At 38.0% G+C, this 18865-nt stretch overlaps 1 protein-coding gene across 7 annotated transcripts in view; it reads left to right on the top strand.

Annotated features, from left to right (window-relative positions):
* lama2 (laminin, alpha 2) overlaps positions 1–18865 on the top strand; it is a 206463-nt gene that overhangs the window by 82875 nt on the left and 104723 nt on the right. For all 7 annotated transcript variants that reach the window (XM_067573019.1, XM_067573021.1, XM_067573020.1 and 4 more), the window contains exons 15-19: positions 7658–7762; positions 11584–11795; positions 12439–12550; positions 13371–13484; positions 16726–16853. In XM_067573019.1, the coding sequence (XP_067429120.1) occupies positions 7658–7762; positions 11584–11795; positions 12439–12550; positions 13371–13484; positions 16726–16853 (671 nt within the window). The remainder of the gene's footprint in view (positions 1–7657; positions 7763–11583; positions 11796–12438; positions 12551–13370; positions 13485–16725; positions 16854–18865) is intronic.

Consider the following 18865-nt stretch of genomic DNA (forward strand, 5'->3'; position numbering starts at 1 on the left):
TGCAACACTGTTTCTTTGTGTTGCAAAGGATACATCACCTGCACCTCCGAGCTTTTTCTGAAGAGCATGAAAGACGATAAAAGCTCTTGATAACTGTCAAGATGTGTGAACTAAATTATTTGTTAATACCAAAGTGTAAACAAGTCCAAGCTTATGCCATAAAGCTGCTATTGTGTGTGAAGCATTATTCTCATTTTCTCAGAAATCAAAGCTTGTAGTAGTTAATATAAAATGCTGTTAAGTGGCTGTTGCAGACTGAAGGTCTTGTTTGTTTGCATAATTACAGAATTGGCATCATTAAATACTGATCCTGATATTATAATACAATGTGTAGCATGAGAAATCTCAGGCTGCTACAAAATCATCCCAGCCTTCACTCATTCGCTATTCCTTATATAACAGACACTCAATAGTTAATGCTACAGTTGGCAGCAAACTGAGATTTTAGACACTTAGCCATCATCATCATTTTGCGTCAACACTGACAAGTATAGTGTTGCACTGTAAATTTTTAACTTATCAAATGCAACACATTGTTAGCATTGTTAGAAATGTTAATGGCACTATATAGTGCATATACTTTCCACTCTCAATTTTGACACTCATAAAATACTGGACAGTAAATATAGTAAATAGAGAATGATTTCAGACACAGCCTGGTGGATCCGCACTGAGCTTATTGGATATATCATCATCCTGCCGTTGCTTGTTGCTTCAGGTCTGATACACAGCAAGTGGCTGGAGTTGACTTTCAAGAGTCAGCGAGCCGTGGGAGTGCAGAACAATAATGGATTGGCTCTAAGAGGCAGGAAGCAAATGAGTGAGCTGCTCTTAGTCATCTTACCGGATGAGATGTGCATACTGAGTTACAGTACATCTGACCTACACTCCTCTGGCTCAAGCAGTCATAATTATCATGTCATAGTCCTTCACATAATCACCTGAAAATTCAACAATGCTGCTTCCTTCTTCTGTTTTTCATGTGGCACAGATACGGTTGTTGAAATTTACTGATAATGTGTATTGAAATGTTCAGTCACTGTAAGGTCAAGATGACTTAAACTTTAAGATACATTGCTACCCCACTTAAATATGCCTGATTAACCAGTCGTAAAGATTAGAAAGGACCTTGTTATATTCTATGTATCTTATATGTTTATGGAATGACTGGTTCCAGTCAGAAGATAACTCTGGGAGCTGTTGATGTCAGTTCATGACCTTTTTGTTCTCAGTGTCAGGATATAAGAGAAAGATGTCAGATATTTATCTTTAAGCAGTTTTTGTATATAAAACATTGTGTATCAGCATTCTGTTACTGCATTCAGCATGTGTGTACAACTGCTTCCTGGGCCCAGAATTAAAGTGCTTTCTTTAAGACAAAAGAGTCCGACCAGGAAGTTTTGTTATGATTAAATTAATTATCCATCAGATACGTTCAAGTTACTCTAGTGTGCTTACTGCAGCATGTACAAAATGAATGTTTGCCATAAAAATTGTATGGATTGTAAGGTCCGTGATTTAAAGCATATATACAAGAATTGCAGACCTTAACTGAAACCCAAATTGTTTTACCTAATCTTAATCAAATAAATCTTACCCAAACCTCACCATAAGTACATTAGCGAAAATGAGTGTGTGTGCATAATGGTGTGTATGTTTCCATGCAAATGTGTGTGTCTATGGCCCTAATTAAGAACAGCATCAGCCCCCCGCCCCTTGCCACCCCCTTCTTCTTGAGTCAGCAAAGTGAAAAGACCACATCAAGTGACCGCCTGTAACCCCAAACTTCATCTGAAGGCAAATCACATGCAGAGCACCCCAACTGATCAGCTGACAGCCCACCTCATGCGCCTCATTCCTATCCGCCAGCACCCACTCAGGGTTCATACCCCCAGAGCGACCCCTAACCCAACACACTGCAACCAGAGACAGGAGCCCCAGACCACGAGTTGCCCTCTACCTCTACATTGTGTAAATGGCACTGCCCCTCATCTTCAAAAACAGTCCTCCAGTCACAGGAAGCTGCAGAGGAGCACCAAGTCAGTGTATCACCAACCACTGGAAAAAAATAACCACAAACACCATCCTGGGAACATCTCTGCTACCGGGTTGGTTGCCCAGTGCTGCATTCATCTCAAGAGCACGTTCCAAGAGCGATCCTTGATGCCGTCAGTCTCAGGCATACTCGTGGACACAGTGTCCCTCTACACCAGGAGAATGTTTGAATGCACAATGCCCAATTTGCCTCGAGGATCCTTCACCTATCTCCCAACAACAGGCGTGATGCAAGAAAAAGCCCATCTGCACAGATGCCACCTCTGACGATATGGAATTAAACGAGACAGCGCTTGGACATGCCCCCAGTGCTTTTACTTTTTTCTTTTTCACAACATATATCACTCACACAGAGGGTCAGTTCAGTTGTATTATTCAACATTCCACTGTCTATTGGTCCATCTGGAGCCAATCTAACCCTACTGCTAGAAACAACAATAGTCTATGTGTGCATCTGTGCCTGTGTGTGTGTGAAACCGGTAGATAAACAGAGTGAAAACTCCCGATACCAATTGCAAACAACCACAGGCGTCAGAAAGACAACCCAGGTGTGTGTGTGTGTGTGTTTCTAGTTCTATGTTTCTGTGTGTGTGTGTCTTTGTTTCTCTGTGTATTTGTGTGTGTTCTTGTACATGCCTGCAAGCCTGCATTGGTGTGTTATTTTAGGGGAGTTTGTTTTCTGAAGCTTTTGTGACAATCTGGTTTTGATTTCCTGAAGGATGATTTCCTTTGTCCCCCTGCCCCTCCCAATCTCCTGAAGAGAGCGTTGGTTGCCACTGGCTGCTTTTGTACTCCCAAAATTGACAGCAAACAGGCGTATGAAAAAAACATATCTCTCTGAAGAAACTAGCATGCTGTACGCACTAAAGCAAGTCATATTCTAATTGCTCACTTCCAAAGTAATGCCATTACTAACTACAGGCAGTAATTTGTTTCATTAGTAGTTATTGTACTTTTCTTCTATGCCCACATAGTTGGAGGTTGTTTCTTACCTCTAAAATCAACATAGTTCAGATTCTCCTCACTGTACAGTATGATCAGGAAAAAAATAGTGCCGAATTGTTTCTGTTTTTGCTGCTTAATAACAATGGGCTGAGAATATATCCATTAAATTCAGTTTTATGTTTAGAGAGTTGTATGCAATGGGGGAAAGTGTTTTAAATTTCATTATAATTTCTGCAGTTATATTGTTAGTTAAATTGAAACAACTGTAAATGGAATAATATAAAAAAAACAAAAAAAAACCCACTGTATTTTGTGATGGAAATTGTTTTTGTCTTAGAATATTTTCAGCATGTTTGGTTTCTTTCATGTGTATTATGGAAGAACAAGGCTGTCATTTTCACACTTACTAACTTAACTACACTATTGGATGAATTTCCGTCGCATTTAGTACAATAATTCATGCATCCGAATGACTTACCTTCTAGCATCACCAGCAGGTCAAAGTTTTCACTCATCCATTGAAATATCTCAACATTGTTTAGATGAAATGACACACAGTTATGTACAGATATTAGTGGTTTCCAGATGAAAAATTTTAATTACTTTGGTGACTTTTTTAACCTTTCATTTATTTTAGATGAAATTTCTGAATAATTATTGGCTGGATTGCAGTCACATTTGGTTCAGACATTTATGCTGTCCTCAGTATGACTTGTAATAACTGTAGTGATCCCTTAACGTTTCATCTAGCGCCATCATCAGGTCAAAATTCAAATTTGTATTTCATGCTAATTAGCAAATGTTAACATGCCAACACGCAAAGCTAAGATGGTGAACATGGAAAACAATTATACCTGCTACACATCAGCATATTAGCATTGACATTGCGATGTTAGCATGCTGACGTTAGCTCAAAGCAGCACTGTGCATAAGTACGGCCTCATAGAGCTGCTAGCGTGACTGTGGACTCTCTTCTGCTCTTCTTTTTCTTTCTTGTGTTGTTTAATTTGTTTGCTCTCTTGATATCTTTCTGCATCACGTTTGTGGAAGTGCCACATTTTTATCAATTCTGGATATTGCAAAACATTGGGAATTTTTAAAAAGGGTCACCTGACAGGAGTATGCCAGAAGGTATTTTTCAGCTTGTTTCACACATTTCTATGAGTTGGTTGTTTTCACAGTTTGTTCTCCCCAGAAAGTTCAACTGTAGCAGAAATCTGACCTTTCTAGAATAACAACAGTATTGAAATCAGGACAGACTAAAACTTGTAGGTCATCAAAATACTCTGACTTTGTTATTCACAGTTATGGAAAAGTCATATATTGTACATCAGGGCTCTGGTTGGAACCCTGGAGGAGGACTGAGGTCGATAGTGACTCATTTTCACACCTCTTCTTGCTCCACACCAAACCCACTCCTTAGCAAAGGCGGCAAATTAAATCTCATAACTCTTGTCTCCTCCATCCACTCCTCGTTCCTTTCCTCCCACTTATTTTGTCCTTGTTTTGTGTCTTTCTCCTACTGTCCCTCTGCATTTGTTTCTCTCTCCTTAGTTCTGTCCGCCTCTTCCTTTTTTTAGTTAGAATTTTCTCCTTTTCTCCTCCTCACTACTCTGTGTGTCCACTTTCCTTCCACTCTAATTTCTAAACAGTAGCAAAGAAAATGTTAACATGTAGGTCACTGAAACTGTCATCTGTATTTGACAAGTTTTACTTCATATTTTAGATAAAGAAGATAGTTGAAGTCATGAATTTGCATTGCAGCATGCAAAATACCCCCTGTGACCACAACAGAAGCTGTACCGCAGAGAATGTCTATATTAACTAATCATTTTGTCTAACATGTTCTATTTCTTCACTTAATAGTCGTGCTGGTGGTATGAGATTATTTTACTGCGTTTACACCAAAGACCTGTATAAACTGACATATTTTGTCAGGAAAACAAACACTCATGGTGGTGACAAAAGGTTCACTTTAATGACAGTTGTGTCAGATTCTTGATAAGGGTTTTAACAGGGAGGATTATGTCTTGTTCTTCTTATTCTGGTCACTAATAGACTTAATAACAGGCTTATCGAGCTCTCAAGGGGATCCGACTGATGTCTCTTGTAGCTGTGTGTGTGTGTCTGTGTCTCAGAGTGTTTATTGTTCCTTCGTTTCCAATCCCCATAATTTCCCTCTCCCGCTGTTCTATTCTGTTGGTCTTTTCTCTTTCCTGTGTTTTCTTTCTTTTATTTCCTCTCCCCCAGGATAGAGACGGGTCGTTAGGTTGCCATGACAAAAGCTCTGATTGTTGTATGGGTTGAATGGATGGCGTCAGAGAAATGAGTTTTCTGAGAAATGTCAATAATTTCAAAGGAAGTAAATTGTCATATTCAGGTGGCATCATCCACAAAGAAGTACAAGTGCCATCAGCGCAAAAGTGTTCCTGAGAACACACAGAAGAAGCTTTTTCTTATTCTTCTCAATAAATATGTCACCCAGCACTTGCCAAACACAAGAGTAAATACAAGATAGACAAGATTTTATCTTTGCAGATTGGGAGGTGGTGGTGTAGGTATCTCAGGACAAGTCATGAGGAGTCATTAGAATTTTTGTACATATGAAAGAAGAAAACATAGAGGGCAATTACCTCCTCAGCTCTACAGAAAATGTTAAAAACATTTAAAGTAGGAAGGGAAACCCTGTTTTGGTAAAACTTCTCATAGCTCATTTAGACCTTGTTTATTTTAACATGTCACAAATCAAAAAGGTTGGGAACCAATGCTTCTGGAAAGTACAGTATTTTCAAATAAGCTGTCTTTAATGCTTCACCAATGAACATTTTTATATTAATGAGATAAATTATTATGTATAATGTGAAAGGGGTCATTCTCAGGACAAAAACCACATTGAATTATCATCAGCTCTACAGAGCATCTTAGTGTTTTCATCTCAGTTTTGGTTTCAAGGCCCGCTACTTGACTGTTTAGCTTTAGCTTTAGTAATAAACGTTAATGTTGCAACTTTTTGCTTACACATTTACTATATCAACTGTATAAGGTGATCTTATGTTGAGTGTACAGCTTGTTGTGTTGTGGCCAGAAAGTGACCAAAAAAATCAATGAATGCATGTTTAAGCAGGAGACTTTTAATAAGTATACATTTATGCATACCTATAATATATTTATTTTAATACAAATACATATTTCTAAAATTTATATAGTAGCCTAAGGTGTACATTATGTTGAACCAAATAATATAAACAGTACCTCATTGCTCAAGTCCTTTGTCAATTTATATCTTCTTCTGTGGTGTCCTTTGCTTTCATCATGCTGCTATTCTATTGCAGTGATGCCATCTGTGCAAACAGAAAAAAAAACACCTCATGGAGTTTTTCCTACTGTATGTAAGAGGCCCGATTGTGAATGCACAGTCCATACTGAAGTGCATATTAGCTAATGGCAAGGGAGGTCGAGTGTCTGATACGTGTATGCAGTGCAGTGTGGGTTTAAACTATGATTTTACTGTCTTTTGAAGTCCAAATGAGCAAATGGGGTTAGATAGAGAATAAGTGTTAGTCAATAAAATGTCCACCCAAGTACACCTCCATGGCTGCTGGTGTGTATATGTGTGTGAGTGTGTTTTCAGTCAGCTGTGAAATGGGTGATTCCTCCTCCCGATTTAAGAACTGAGAGTAATGATGTAGAATGGAAGAGGTTTATAGAGGCATTAAACCCACCTCTTACTCCCTCTCTCTCTATCTCTCTGTCTCAAGCTCTATTTCTTCATCTCTCCTCTTCCTCAATGTTCCCCTCTCTCTGTTTTTATGGTGGCATTATTATGTCGCTCTCCCACCCATTACTGTTCAGGTTGGAGCGGAATAATAAATCCAGGATCATGCCGACGCAGCGTTTTCCCCATCTAAAACTCGTTCTGTGGACTCAACAGAAACACTGCACTGAAACAACACAAGAAAACAAAGATTGTAGCATACTCTTCTTCTCTTTACTATTTTATATTTATAAAATCATTTTTACTGAAAAACACTATCATTTGCAGTATCAGTAGTCATAGTGGTTTTGGTGTTTTGAGGTTGAGGTAGTAGTGGCATTGCTACAGTAGTACTGTATCAGTGATTTAAAAATATTTTAAATACAGTACTTTGTGTAATTATTAAGGTCACATTACACTCTTGTCCTGTGAATATTCACTCTGTTTGCCATATACTTCTACTGAAGCCCACACAATGGACAAATTTGAATATTTCCTATTCCTGTATGATCTCCAGCCAGGTCCAGCAGATTCACAGGTCAGAGTTCGCCTTTGTTCAAGTGATTGTGCTTGGTTGGCCAATAGAAACACTATTGCACTGGGTTTGAAGTTACTATTCTATTCTGATCAATAATCATTTACTTCCAGCATCAGAAAGGTGACATTAAGTCCTTTTTCCAGGGCTGAGTGTGGAGAAATTTGGTTGAATGGAAATGTAATGTGACCATTCCTTTTAGTTTTGGTTCACTTTGCTTAGACTTACCTTCTTCCTGTATCTGCTGTTGATGTGGAGTGTAACAAATACAGACGCACTCTACTTTAAAGTGAGGTCAAAAAAAGTCAAACGGTCTCAAACAGCATAAATATACTAATCTCTTTACCTCTGTTACTGTCTTTCTTCAGCTTTCAGCCTATGGAGGGAGTGTGGTCTACACTGTGTCTTATTCTACAGACCAACGAGAACAAAGGGCCATCAGGGTTACTTCAGAACCTGACCTCATCATAGAAGTAAGTTTTCAAGCACACATAAATAATGAAAGAGAGTCGAAATACAAAATTAATAACAACTCATGGAGTGTTGTTTAAAATGTCTAACTGTATCTGTATGTACCATGTATTATAGATATTATGTGTGTAATATGTTTTGACTTTTTAAGGGCAAGTGTCGCACTGTATTAAGCCCTGAAATGAAGCCAGCAACTTGGTCAAGAACTTTGACTGGAGTCTTCCTAACAGTTAACACGTAAATTGTTTTTGGTGTGGGAGGAAATGATCATACCCGGAGGAAACCAACATAAACACGTGTGTGATTATTTGTGTCTATGTATTTGTGTCTGCAGCAATATTTACCTTTTCCCACAAGCCATTGACTTTTGCACCAGTGAAGACCGTTAAATGAAGTAGCAATAAAAGCTGTTTAAAACAGACACACACCCACACACACACACAGCTACAGCTGGCAGAGAACTGCTGAACGTAGTAATAAAAAATGCAGATAGAGTCTCTCCTCCCTTCTGTCTCACTATGTCTTTATAATGAGCTAGTTGTGATATGATGTATGGCAGCAATAAGCAAAGCAGCAACACTATTAGTTAACTGTTTATATCTCCTATATCTCTAAACAACATTCTTTGTGTGTTTGTTTATGTGTGTTTGTTCAGTGTGCCAGAGCTGCAGAAGTGATCGTTATTTTGCACACACAACTTTCTACCAATGATGTGTTAAAGAAGAGGACATTTTAATTAATAGTTGGAAAGATTTTCAAATACTGTATCTCTAATGAGCAGCAAAAATATTTTTTGGTGAATGCAATGATAAAAATGCACATATTTTGTACAGAAAGAAAAGGGGAGGAAGGAAGAAAGAGGGCAAAATGAGGTAATAAGGGAGAAAATAAAATAAAGGAAGGGAGGAAATGAAGAAGTAAGGGAGGAGGTGAGGAAGTAAGGGAGGAAATAAGGAATGAGTGAAGGGAGGAACAAAGGAAATAAATAAATAAGGAATTAAGGAAGAATTCACAGAATTGAGGAAGTAAGGGAGGAAGGAGGAAGGAAGGAAATAAGGAAGAGAGGATGGAAGGACATAAAGAAGGAAGTGAGGATACAAGGACATAAGGAAGGAAGTGAGGAAGGAAGGAAACAATCGATTGAGGAGGTAAGGAAGGACATAAGGGAGGATGTTAGAAAGGAAATGTGGGAGGAAGTAAGGAAGGAAATTAGGAAGGAAGGGAGGGACGAAAGAATGGAAAAAATAAAGGAAGACAACGAACAAGGAAGGAAGAGAAAATGGGGTGGAAGGAAAGAGTGGAGGAAGGAAGAAAATGAATAAGGATGCAGGGAGGACAAAAATGAGAAAAGAAGTAAGGAAATAGCGAAGGAAATAAAGATGTAAGGAAGAGGGAAGGTATGAAAGAAATGGGGAAATAAGTAAGGTAGTGAGGAGAGAATACATTAGGAAGGAAGGGAGGAAATAAGGAAGGCAGAAAATAAATATGGAGGGAGGGAAGGAGGGAAGGAGTAAGGAAGGGAAGAATGAAGAAAAAGAAGGAAGCAAGGAAGGATGTAAGAAAGGGAGTAAGTAAGGAAGGAAATAAATAAGAAAGTGAGGAAAGAAGGAAGGAAATAAGAAAGGAATGGAAGAGGGAAGGGAGGAAGGGAGGAGATAAATAAGGAAGAGAGGAGTAAATAAGGAAGGATAAGAGGAAATAAGGAAGAAATTGAGGAAGTGAGGAAGGAAGGAAGGAAGGAAGGAGGGAAGGAAGGAAATAAGGAAGGATGTAACAAATAAATAAATAAGAAAGGAAGGGATGAATGAAATATATAAGGAAGGAAGTGAGGGAGGAAGGAAATAGATAAGGAAGTAAGAAAGAAAGAAAGAAAGAGAAAGAAAGAAAGAAAGAAAGAAAGAAAGAAAGAAAGAAAACTGAGAGATGGGTAGTCACAGACCAATCAGCCTGTGTTATTTAAAGACGTGTCAGTGAGAGCGACAGACTGGGAGGAGTTGGGAGGAGGAGGAGAGGAGGACAAGTGTCGGTCTTGTTGTCAACAAAAAGCCTCTCCAAATGATGACAATAATGAACCACCTACACACTGTCAACTGGCGTTCTCCCTCTTCACTGTCTCTCTTTCAGCCTTTGTCTCTTTTTGTTTCCTTTTTTTTTCCCTCCACTGTTTACTCTGCATATCTGCATCGAGTTGTGATATTGCTTGTTCCACGGTTTCTGTGAAGCACAGGAAGAAGCTTGTGCCTCGAATGTTACTATTGTGAATATGAATAGACAATAATCTCTCTGTCTTTGCTTGTCTGTATGGCTTTGTTGATTTCCTTGTCTTTGTCTCAATTTATTAGCCTCCATCAGCACAGTTGTAAAAAAAAAAAAAAAAAAAGTACATACCAAGACTTTCATGACAACAATAACGCCCAATTTACTGCACTGCAGCAATGTGCAACTTGAGTTTCTCATTTATTTCACAACATTAACATCAGAACAACTGACTTCATACGGAAGTAAATCAGTGTATTTTGAGTTGTGCAGTTCGCAGAACAAAAGATATTATTTCATGAAACATCGAAAAAAAGAAATGGAAAACAAAATGATCTCACTCCACTCCAGGTTTTAGTCTTTGTAATGTTAAGAACCAATATTAGACTTAAAGAACAAGACTGGCAATATTCTATATTTTCTCTAATTGAACAAATCCCAGGAAAAGACTAAACCGACAATAAACTACTCCTATTAACAAGTAGTTCTGATATACTGTAGCTTATTCCTTCAATGTAAAAAGACAAACAAATAATACAAACAGAATAAAAAACTATTGAACACATCCATGAGCCACGCCCTTTTTACTTTGTGACATGTCTCTTCATTATGATGACTGTGGGAACTGTAGTTTATTTTAAGTCAATCCCACATGCACCTTCCTACTGCTATTGGTGCTCACTATCACAACAAACGTGTGTGAATCCACAGCTGAAAATAGTCCCTATAAATGCACTATTTACTCCTGTTGAAAAGATGTTTCTTAAAAACTACAGTGCCCAGCTGTTTTAGGAAATTACTGGGCCTTTTTTAAAAAGTGAATTTATGTGACCCGTTTTTAAAGATATAATTCCTCTGTAGGAACCAATGGGCATGTGGTTGAGTGCCACAGAGGAGTATGGCAGTTGGAGAGTATTGAGAGACGCACTAGCATATCTTTTTTGGGTTTGGTCTTTCCATGGGTTTTGTTGACAATAAGAAATATATAAACCTGCCAGCCTCATCCTTTTAATGTTTTTAGGCATGATGAATAGAAGTGAGAGACAATAAAAGATAGACAGTAAAAGCCTTTCTTTCAGAGACTTAATGAAAACTGTTACCTCCGAGGTGTCTCTGCCTTTCTTTCTTTCCGTCTGTATCTCTGCTTTCTGTCTCCCTATCCCATCCTCCATCTCCTCTCTTTCAATTAGTTTTTATTTAATGGTTTCTTGGCACAGTAAGCTCTCTCTCTCCCTCCCTCTCTCCCCGTCCATCAGTAGTTGTCACTCTGCGTTAGCCGCTACATGCCATTGATCTGTTCTCAACAAGAGATAGTCAGATACGAGGGCTGGGCTCAATTCACTTTGCATTCAGTCCATTCAAAATGTCAATAGAAACTGCAGCTCATTACCTAATGACACATCATTCACTCTGACTCTCTTTAGTTCCAAAATCAGTAGGATATGATCGTATTTTCATGAAATAGGCATACTTTTAGAGAACAACAACTTTGTGGATTAATGGAATTAAAAGTGCAACATGTAAAATAGAAAGAGCTTAAAAAGTTTGTTTCCTCTCTCTCTGCCAGGGTGGCGGGATCAAGATTATTGACAGACGGTTCGGCCAGCCAGTGTACCCGCCCTCACCGAGCACCAATCACATTGCTCTCCTTCCAGAGAACTTCCTGGTGTCAGAGACAGCACAGCCAATCAGTCGCAGGGATTTTCTGTCTGTGTTGGCCAATGTGACCAAAGTGATGGTCCGGGCCTCTTATAGCACAGAACCCAGCGCTGTGTACAGGTGTGAACAGAAACATGCACACATACAGTACACTTCATGCAGTAAAATACACTATCACACATAACCTGTTAGGTATTAGTGGATGATAACATACACTGCCTAATGCCTTTATTTTATAGCGATAGTGGAGAGATGATAGGAAATTAGGGAGAAAGAGATGCAACAAAGGTCTCAGATTTGAACCAGCAGTGTTGTGGTTGCTGTTGCTAAGATAGCTCACCACTCACAGCAAAACATACAATAAACAAATTTCCATACTGTAAGTATTATTTTTGCACAGCCTTTACACTATGCTATAAAACTTAAAATATGTATCGAATAGTGGCGTCAAATTTCAACTCTCGGCGGTTTTGAGATACCATTGGAATAAGCCTTTATAAAGAAGAACAACTTACTCGCAGTTGCCTCTCAAGCAGCCCTTTCTTATTGCCTGTAAATAACTTTACTTTAATCTTTTATAACCTAAACATAAAGATGCTGCCTGAAAGAATCAATTCAGATATCTAAAGTTCTAAAAACCTAATCAGCTAAACTGCCCTGTTTATGTACAGTGTGTGAAGATGTATGTCTTCTACCAATGCACTACATGTTTATGCCTTCTTTGTGTGTGTGTGTGTGTGTGTGTGTGTGTGTGTGTATGTAGACTTCACTTGTTCTCAATGCAGGTAGCTAATCCCTCTGACAGAGGTGAGAGGACGGCATCAGCTGTGGAAATTTGCTCTTGTCCTCCTGGATATGCTGGAACCTCTTGTGAGGTAAATGCACACATAAACACATAAACACACAGACACACACCCACTGCAACTTTTAAAACCTCCACAAAATCCAATAGAAAACAGTCTTGGAAAAAGTACATAAGTAGTATATACTATGTAACAAAGTTGGTCATTTTTAATGTAAAATGCCATCCAACTTATTTACAGATTAGATAAAATAACTCAAACAACAAACACATGGACAGCAAGTTCTGAAAATGTATTCATGTGTTTCCAATGACAGTTATAAATAGTTTATTCATCAAAGCTTGCAAAAACAACCAACATTAAATACCAAAATAATACCAACATAATTGCTAATGGAGTATGTCAGAATAGAATAAAATAGAAAATGCATATTTGTTAATAAGCATGAAGAATGTCACTATGATATATCATATAAAAAGTGTGGTTTTATTATGTTTGTCTTTAATATACCTGATTCTTAAATATGTTTTAGCATTTGTGAACACAGGCTTCCTAAAAGGAGAAAAATAACAGTGTAGTGTTTTGTTTGAGAGTGCAGCTGTCTTATTGTTATTGGAGTCTTGACTGATATATTATTTTAGTATACATGCACCCACACAGACACACGCACACACAGGCACGCTCTCATACATGCACAAAGTTTACAAAAGTCAGATAGACAAACATACATAATCCCACAGAAATATACAGTATTACACACGTAATTGCATACAAACAGACACACTTGAGGTGCTAATTAGAAGATCACAGGGTAATTACTTCACACTACAGCAACTTAAAGATAGACAACTCTGCCTATCTTGCTGAATGTGCTTGTGTTTGTGTGTTTCAGGAGTGTATACCTGGTTTCCGGAGGGTTAACGGGATTAGATATAATGGTGTGTGTGAAGCTTGTCATTGCCATGGACATGGTACACAATGCCACGAGGTCACAGGATACTGCCTGGTAAGATGATCAGTAAGTTGATTGTATGTCTCATTTATTTATTTATTCTTTCTTTTAAATTGGTAAGCCAAAAAAAAATGAAGAAAGAAAAACAAAGAAAAAAGAAAAACAAACAAATAAAAAGTATGCTTTTTTCTTTGAGAAAAAGTACCAGACATCAAGTGTTGAGAACAACAAATGTACCTCATGAAAGCCCCTTACTGCTTTTGATATTCACAAAATTGCAAAAGATAATACTAAAATGGAAAAACATTTGAAAATGGTGCAGAATGTTTCTTTCAAGCCACAGTTTAATTTTCAGACAGAATATTGCTTGTACTGTGTGTGTACTCAATACATTATAAAAAAATGTTCACTATAATTTCTCTTTTAAGTCATAAAGCTGTCACCCTATTTATCATCATTAAGATGTAATGGTAAGTGACCTGTCTGTCATGAGTAAATGAGCTGACATTTTTATTTATATTTTGAACAGTCAACCTGCCTGCATGAACAGCATTGATTTTCAGATGAATAATTCAGAAAGGCTCTACATTGCTCACAAGTATTGATTCATTTTAGTTCAGAGTTGATCCTATAAACTGTAGAAAAACCATGAATTTGGTGTTGGTGACGTCACTAATTGGTCTCTGAAATCTGGAGTTGGATCTTGGCATTATTGTGTCCGTTGATTGTGCTCAAAAATCCAAATTTAGGCAACAAGCTTGAGCTTCAGTGGAGCAAAACCAGCAGCAATTGGTGATGATATCCTGAGGGAGTTTAGACTGGGAGACACTTTAAGCCTCAATGTCATCTTAAAGCCTTTGAACACATGGCTTTAAATATTTTTAAGCATTTTTCTATAACACTTCTCAATAAAAAAGCATCAATCAAGGTTAAAAAAAAAAACATCTTTCAGTATTATCTATGAGTTTAACACTCAAAAACTCTTACTCTAACTTGCTTCATCAGGACTATGTAACCAAACAACCCACCAACTGTCATCAGATTTAATACAACTGTTGATAAATTTGGTAACACTTGATTTTACAGGTAATGTTACCATAACTCCTGATTGGTGCACTCTCCAACTGAGCACTGCCCACGTCAAACTAGTCAGAAGAACTCAGAAAACAACAAAACTGTTCAAACTTTGGCAGAAATGAGGGTTTGGTAGAGAGTAGTTACAAAGGAATGAAGAACAAATCAGTAACAACCTGATAAGTAATGAGTCGTTAATGAGTAGTTTCTAAATAACTGAATAACCTAATCTAGGACGATATAGTAGATAATGTTGAGTTTCTAGAGAACAGAGTGGAAGAGACGATATTAATGAATCATCAGGGAATGATTCGATTATAAATATCTATGAATCAAAATACTGAGCACTTTCTTGATGAGTTTTTCCTGATTAACTCTGAAGCAGACGCTATGCAGATCAAAACTAGTAACAACAACCATTACCAATCCATCATGTGAATTAATCTCTCAAATGTTCTCATATGAAAAGAAAAAATACACATTAATATTGTATTGAAGAGAGAAGTTGTGAGTTTTCTCAGTCGCTTTATCTTCAATATAATCTTTTTTGTAAACTGCCAATAAATCAGTTGCAGAGGAAGAAGGTAATCTTCTTGGAGCCACCATCTAGTGGCCATTAGAGGAACTTCAGGTCATGGCATTTACACCCAGGTTTCACACAAACTACACATACACAGAGATAAACATTAAGAGGATGACACACACACACACACACACACACACACCAATGTGCAAATGCGCATACACACACATATATGCCAACCTGCTCATGTGGATCTGCACACACATCGTCACTCCCCCGTCAATACATCGCCTTAGGCTTAAGCTGTCAGTTAGCATCAAATACACACCTCCCAACACACACACACACACACACACACACACACACACACACACACACACACACACAGAGAGAGAGAGAGAGAGAGAGCTGTGGGTTTTGTATTACCATGTTATGTTTCATTATAGATGAGGAGGACGCTGGGATATGTCAGAGAGAGAACACACACTCTCTGAGACAGAAAAAGACAGACAGACTGGCATGGTCTCTCTCTTTTTCTCTCTCTCTCTCTCTCTTCTCTCTCGCACAAACACACACACACACACACACACACACACACACACGCATACAAAGAAAAAGAGACAAGTTGACATTAAGTCACTCATAGATGTACACACACACACTTGCACACATACACTTCCTGTTTACATATTCATACACAGTGACAGGCAGACAGATAGAGGCACACACTTCCTCGAGGACTGTGTTTTCTGAGGAAGGGAAAAAACAAGTGATCAACCTGTAGATATACTATGATAGTGGTCAAAGAATAAAAAGATGGAATAAAATGATAATAATCAACAGTATTAATTATTCTGCCATAATAATTTATGGCAGAAAAATCAGTCAGACCATTGTAATAATAATAATGGGGAGTACTGAACCATAAACCCTGTATTGTGTATTGTGCTGAACTGTAAACTGAATGTATCATTACACCCTCAGTGGTTAGCATTAAGCAGAAACAAGTCGACAAAGCAGGCTACAGAAAACCACCTAAGGGAAAAAACTAAAAATAAAAAAAAAAGTAGTGTAACACTTTCACCAATACACACATTTGTTGACAGGTTCTGAGGGACATTAATGTGAGTGTTTGATTGTCCCTGTGAGTCATGTGCTTAGTTACTGTTGTAACAAAATGTGATGTGACGCTAATACTAAACCATATCATTAACCTTGACCTCCTCGGGATTGTTTCTCCTCATGCTCTCTGCTTGATAATAATTTAATTTGACAGCATTATTTGATCACAACATGCTTTTATAAAAAAATGTTTCTTTGTTTCAAATGTTTTCTCTTTCCTTATTGCAGTGCTGTAACCCTTGAGCCTTTTTTAGTTTTTACCTTTCTGACTTTCAATATCTTTAGCTTTAGCTCTCTTAATTACAAATTTACTTGATTTGTCACTTACTATACAATTTCATCATCAGTTTGTTTTCCCACCTAACAACACCAAACAAACACTAAATAAACATACACTGTCTGTCAGGACTAAAAAAAAAAAGAAAGAAGAAAGAAAGTGTTACTTGAATGAAAATTTAGAAAGTGGTGAACCTGCCTGAAAACACATGAATTGTGAGTGATTGATCAAACGGCTTGTTTGCCAAATAGCTTGGTTCTCATGACATAAATGAACTTTAACCTTTGTGTCTCCTCCAGGACTGTTCCCACCACACCACAGGCCCCCACTGTGACACCTGCCTACACGGTTACTATGGCAACGCCACTAAAGGGTCACCTGCGGATTGTCAGCCTTGCGCTTGTCCGCTCAATCTGCCTGGCAACAAGTAAGTTATCAAGACGCCAGGGCTAATTCCGCCATGATGACACAATTTAATCAAATGCCTCAATCTATCACTGCTGACCCCAATGACTCTGTGGCCCCAATTCTCTCTTTTTGACCTGTCTCCTAGTAATGTTCTCCTCTCCTCTACTCTCCTCTCCTCACACTCAGACTACTTTTTTTTTGGTCTTAAAAAGATATCACCACAGAAAGCAGCTTCATCACTGTATGAATATCATGGTAATCACATGCATAGAAATATCATAGCAGGTAGGAGCATCAAAATAAGTGGATAAACATTATCTCTGTGGGTGGAAATGTCATCGCTGTTGGTAGAATCAATGTAAATTCGGCCAGAAAATGTTACACAGTTGTAAACCCAGACCTCCCACATGTTATTGCAGTGGTTTAAACCTTTTACCATACTATTAGTCTGGTATGGAAAACCACTTGCTGTGCTTACATCACAGGCTCAAATAATTGTTGTTCATGCAACAGAAAGGCACTTATATCTGTCCCTGCGAATGCAGTTGCACCGTCTATTAATAAACTCATGACTGAACAAATTCATAACAGCTATTATTGATTATTCACTGGAAAAGGTATGTTTAAGCATTAGTCTGCCTAGCTAAACAGTGTTGGCCCATGGATAAAAATTCATGTCTTCATGGCCATTGTTGGCCCTGATCAACCTTCCATCTTCCTGTGAGATCGCCTACCTGGTGATGAAACCTGGTCAGGTATATTTTTATGGTCTTACAAAGACTGGGGTCACCACTTGATCCTTGGATTTTCAGAGGGCTTTCTGATGGAAACTGATACGCACAAAAAATATACAAGCGCTAGTTCACGGCAGGAAATATTACCTCTGCTAATATGCATCTGCAATTTCTCTAAGTGGCCAGAGAGAGATGCTGTATGTTAGGTGCACAGATGTCACCAGCATGGACACACATACACACACACACACACACACACACACGCACACAGACAGCAGCAGCTGAGAATTTTCATGCAGTCATGACACGTCATGTCCAAACTTCTCGGTGCTAAAGAAAGACACAACTCTCTCTCTCTCTCTCTTCTCAGCTTTTCTTTCTCCCTCTAACCCCTCCAGTAATAATAGCTTGAAGGTGCTGTTCCTCTCAGCCCCTCAAAATAGCCATCTAGTCCCTTATGTTCACTCAAGCCAATCACTCAAATAGCCAGCCAGCCAGTCAGACTGTTTCGGTTAGCAGTAATGTCTAAGCTCTGACAAAGTGCTGTCCATATTAGTTTCAGCATAGGAAGCAGGGTGGCGATTTGTAGGGAATCAATAGAAATTAGTTTAGTCTTTCAGTGCTGTTCCTTTTTATTTACACCAGGGCTTAATTACCTCACTGCCAAGGATGTTTCCAGTCTTTTCTGTCAGTAAGCAGTATCTATCAATCTATCCATAGGGTCTATACATATGGGCCATAAACATTTTCACCCAAAAATTCAATTCCACTTCTTTCACCACTTCTCTTACAAATTTCATCAAATTTTTTTGGCACATAACATACATTAATGGCCTGGAAAAAAAAAAATGTGATTGATGTATCTTGATATTCCACCCTTTTTTCTGTCATTGTTTTTTTCTGTGTAGACTTTGCCTAATTAAATTACACATTTGTGCAATTTTAACCAATTTTAGACGACTTGTGCACACGGCAACATAAACTTATAAGACAATATTTTTGTGGTGTTGAGTCTGACTCACTTGAAATTTTGAACAATTATTCCTTGTAAAAAGCCCAAATACTCTCAGGATTTAAATATTCTCCAAAAATCTTAATGCGGATCTGTATTACATCTGTATAGATTAAAAGCTTTCAGCATGTTCTATTATTAGAACAACTAATTTGGAGGAATGTGGCGCCTTTCCAAGCTATTTGGATTACATTTGCATGAATATAAAGAAGCACCTATCTGATTAACTAAAAACAAACATTCCTGTCCGGTTATTTGACCTATTTTTTAACAATTCATTATTAT

Source organism: Thunnus thynnus, chromosome 18 (assembly GCF_963924715.1).
Source record: "Thunnus thynnus chromosome 18, fThuThy2.1, whole genome shotgun sequence".
NCBI lineage: Eukaryota > Metazoa > Chordata > Actinopteri > Scombriformes > Scombridae > Thunnus > Thunnus thynnus.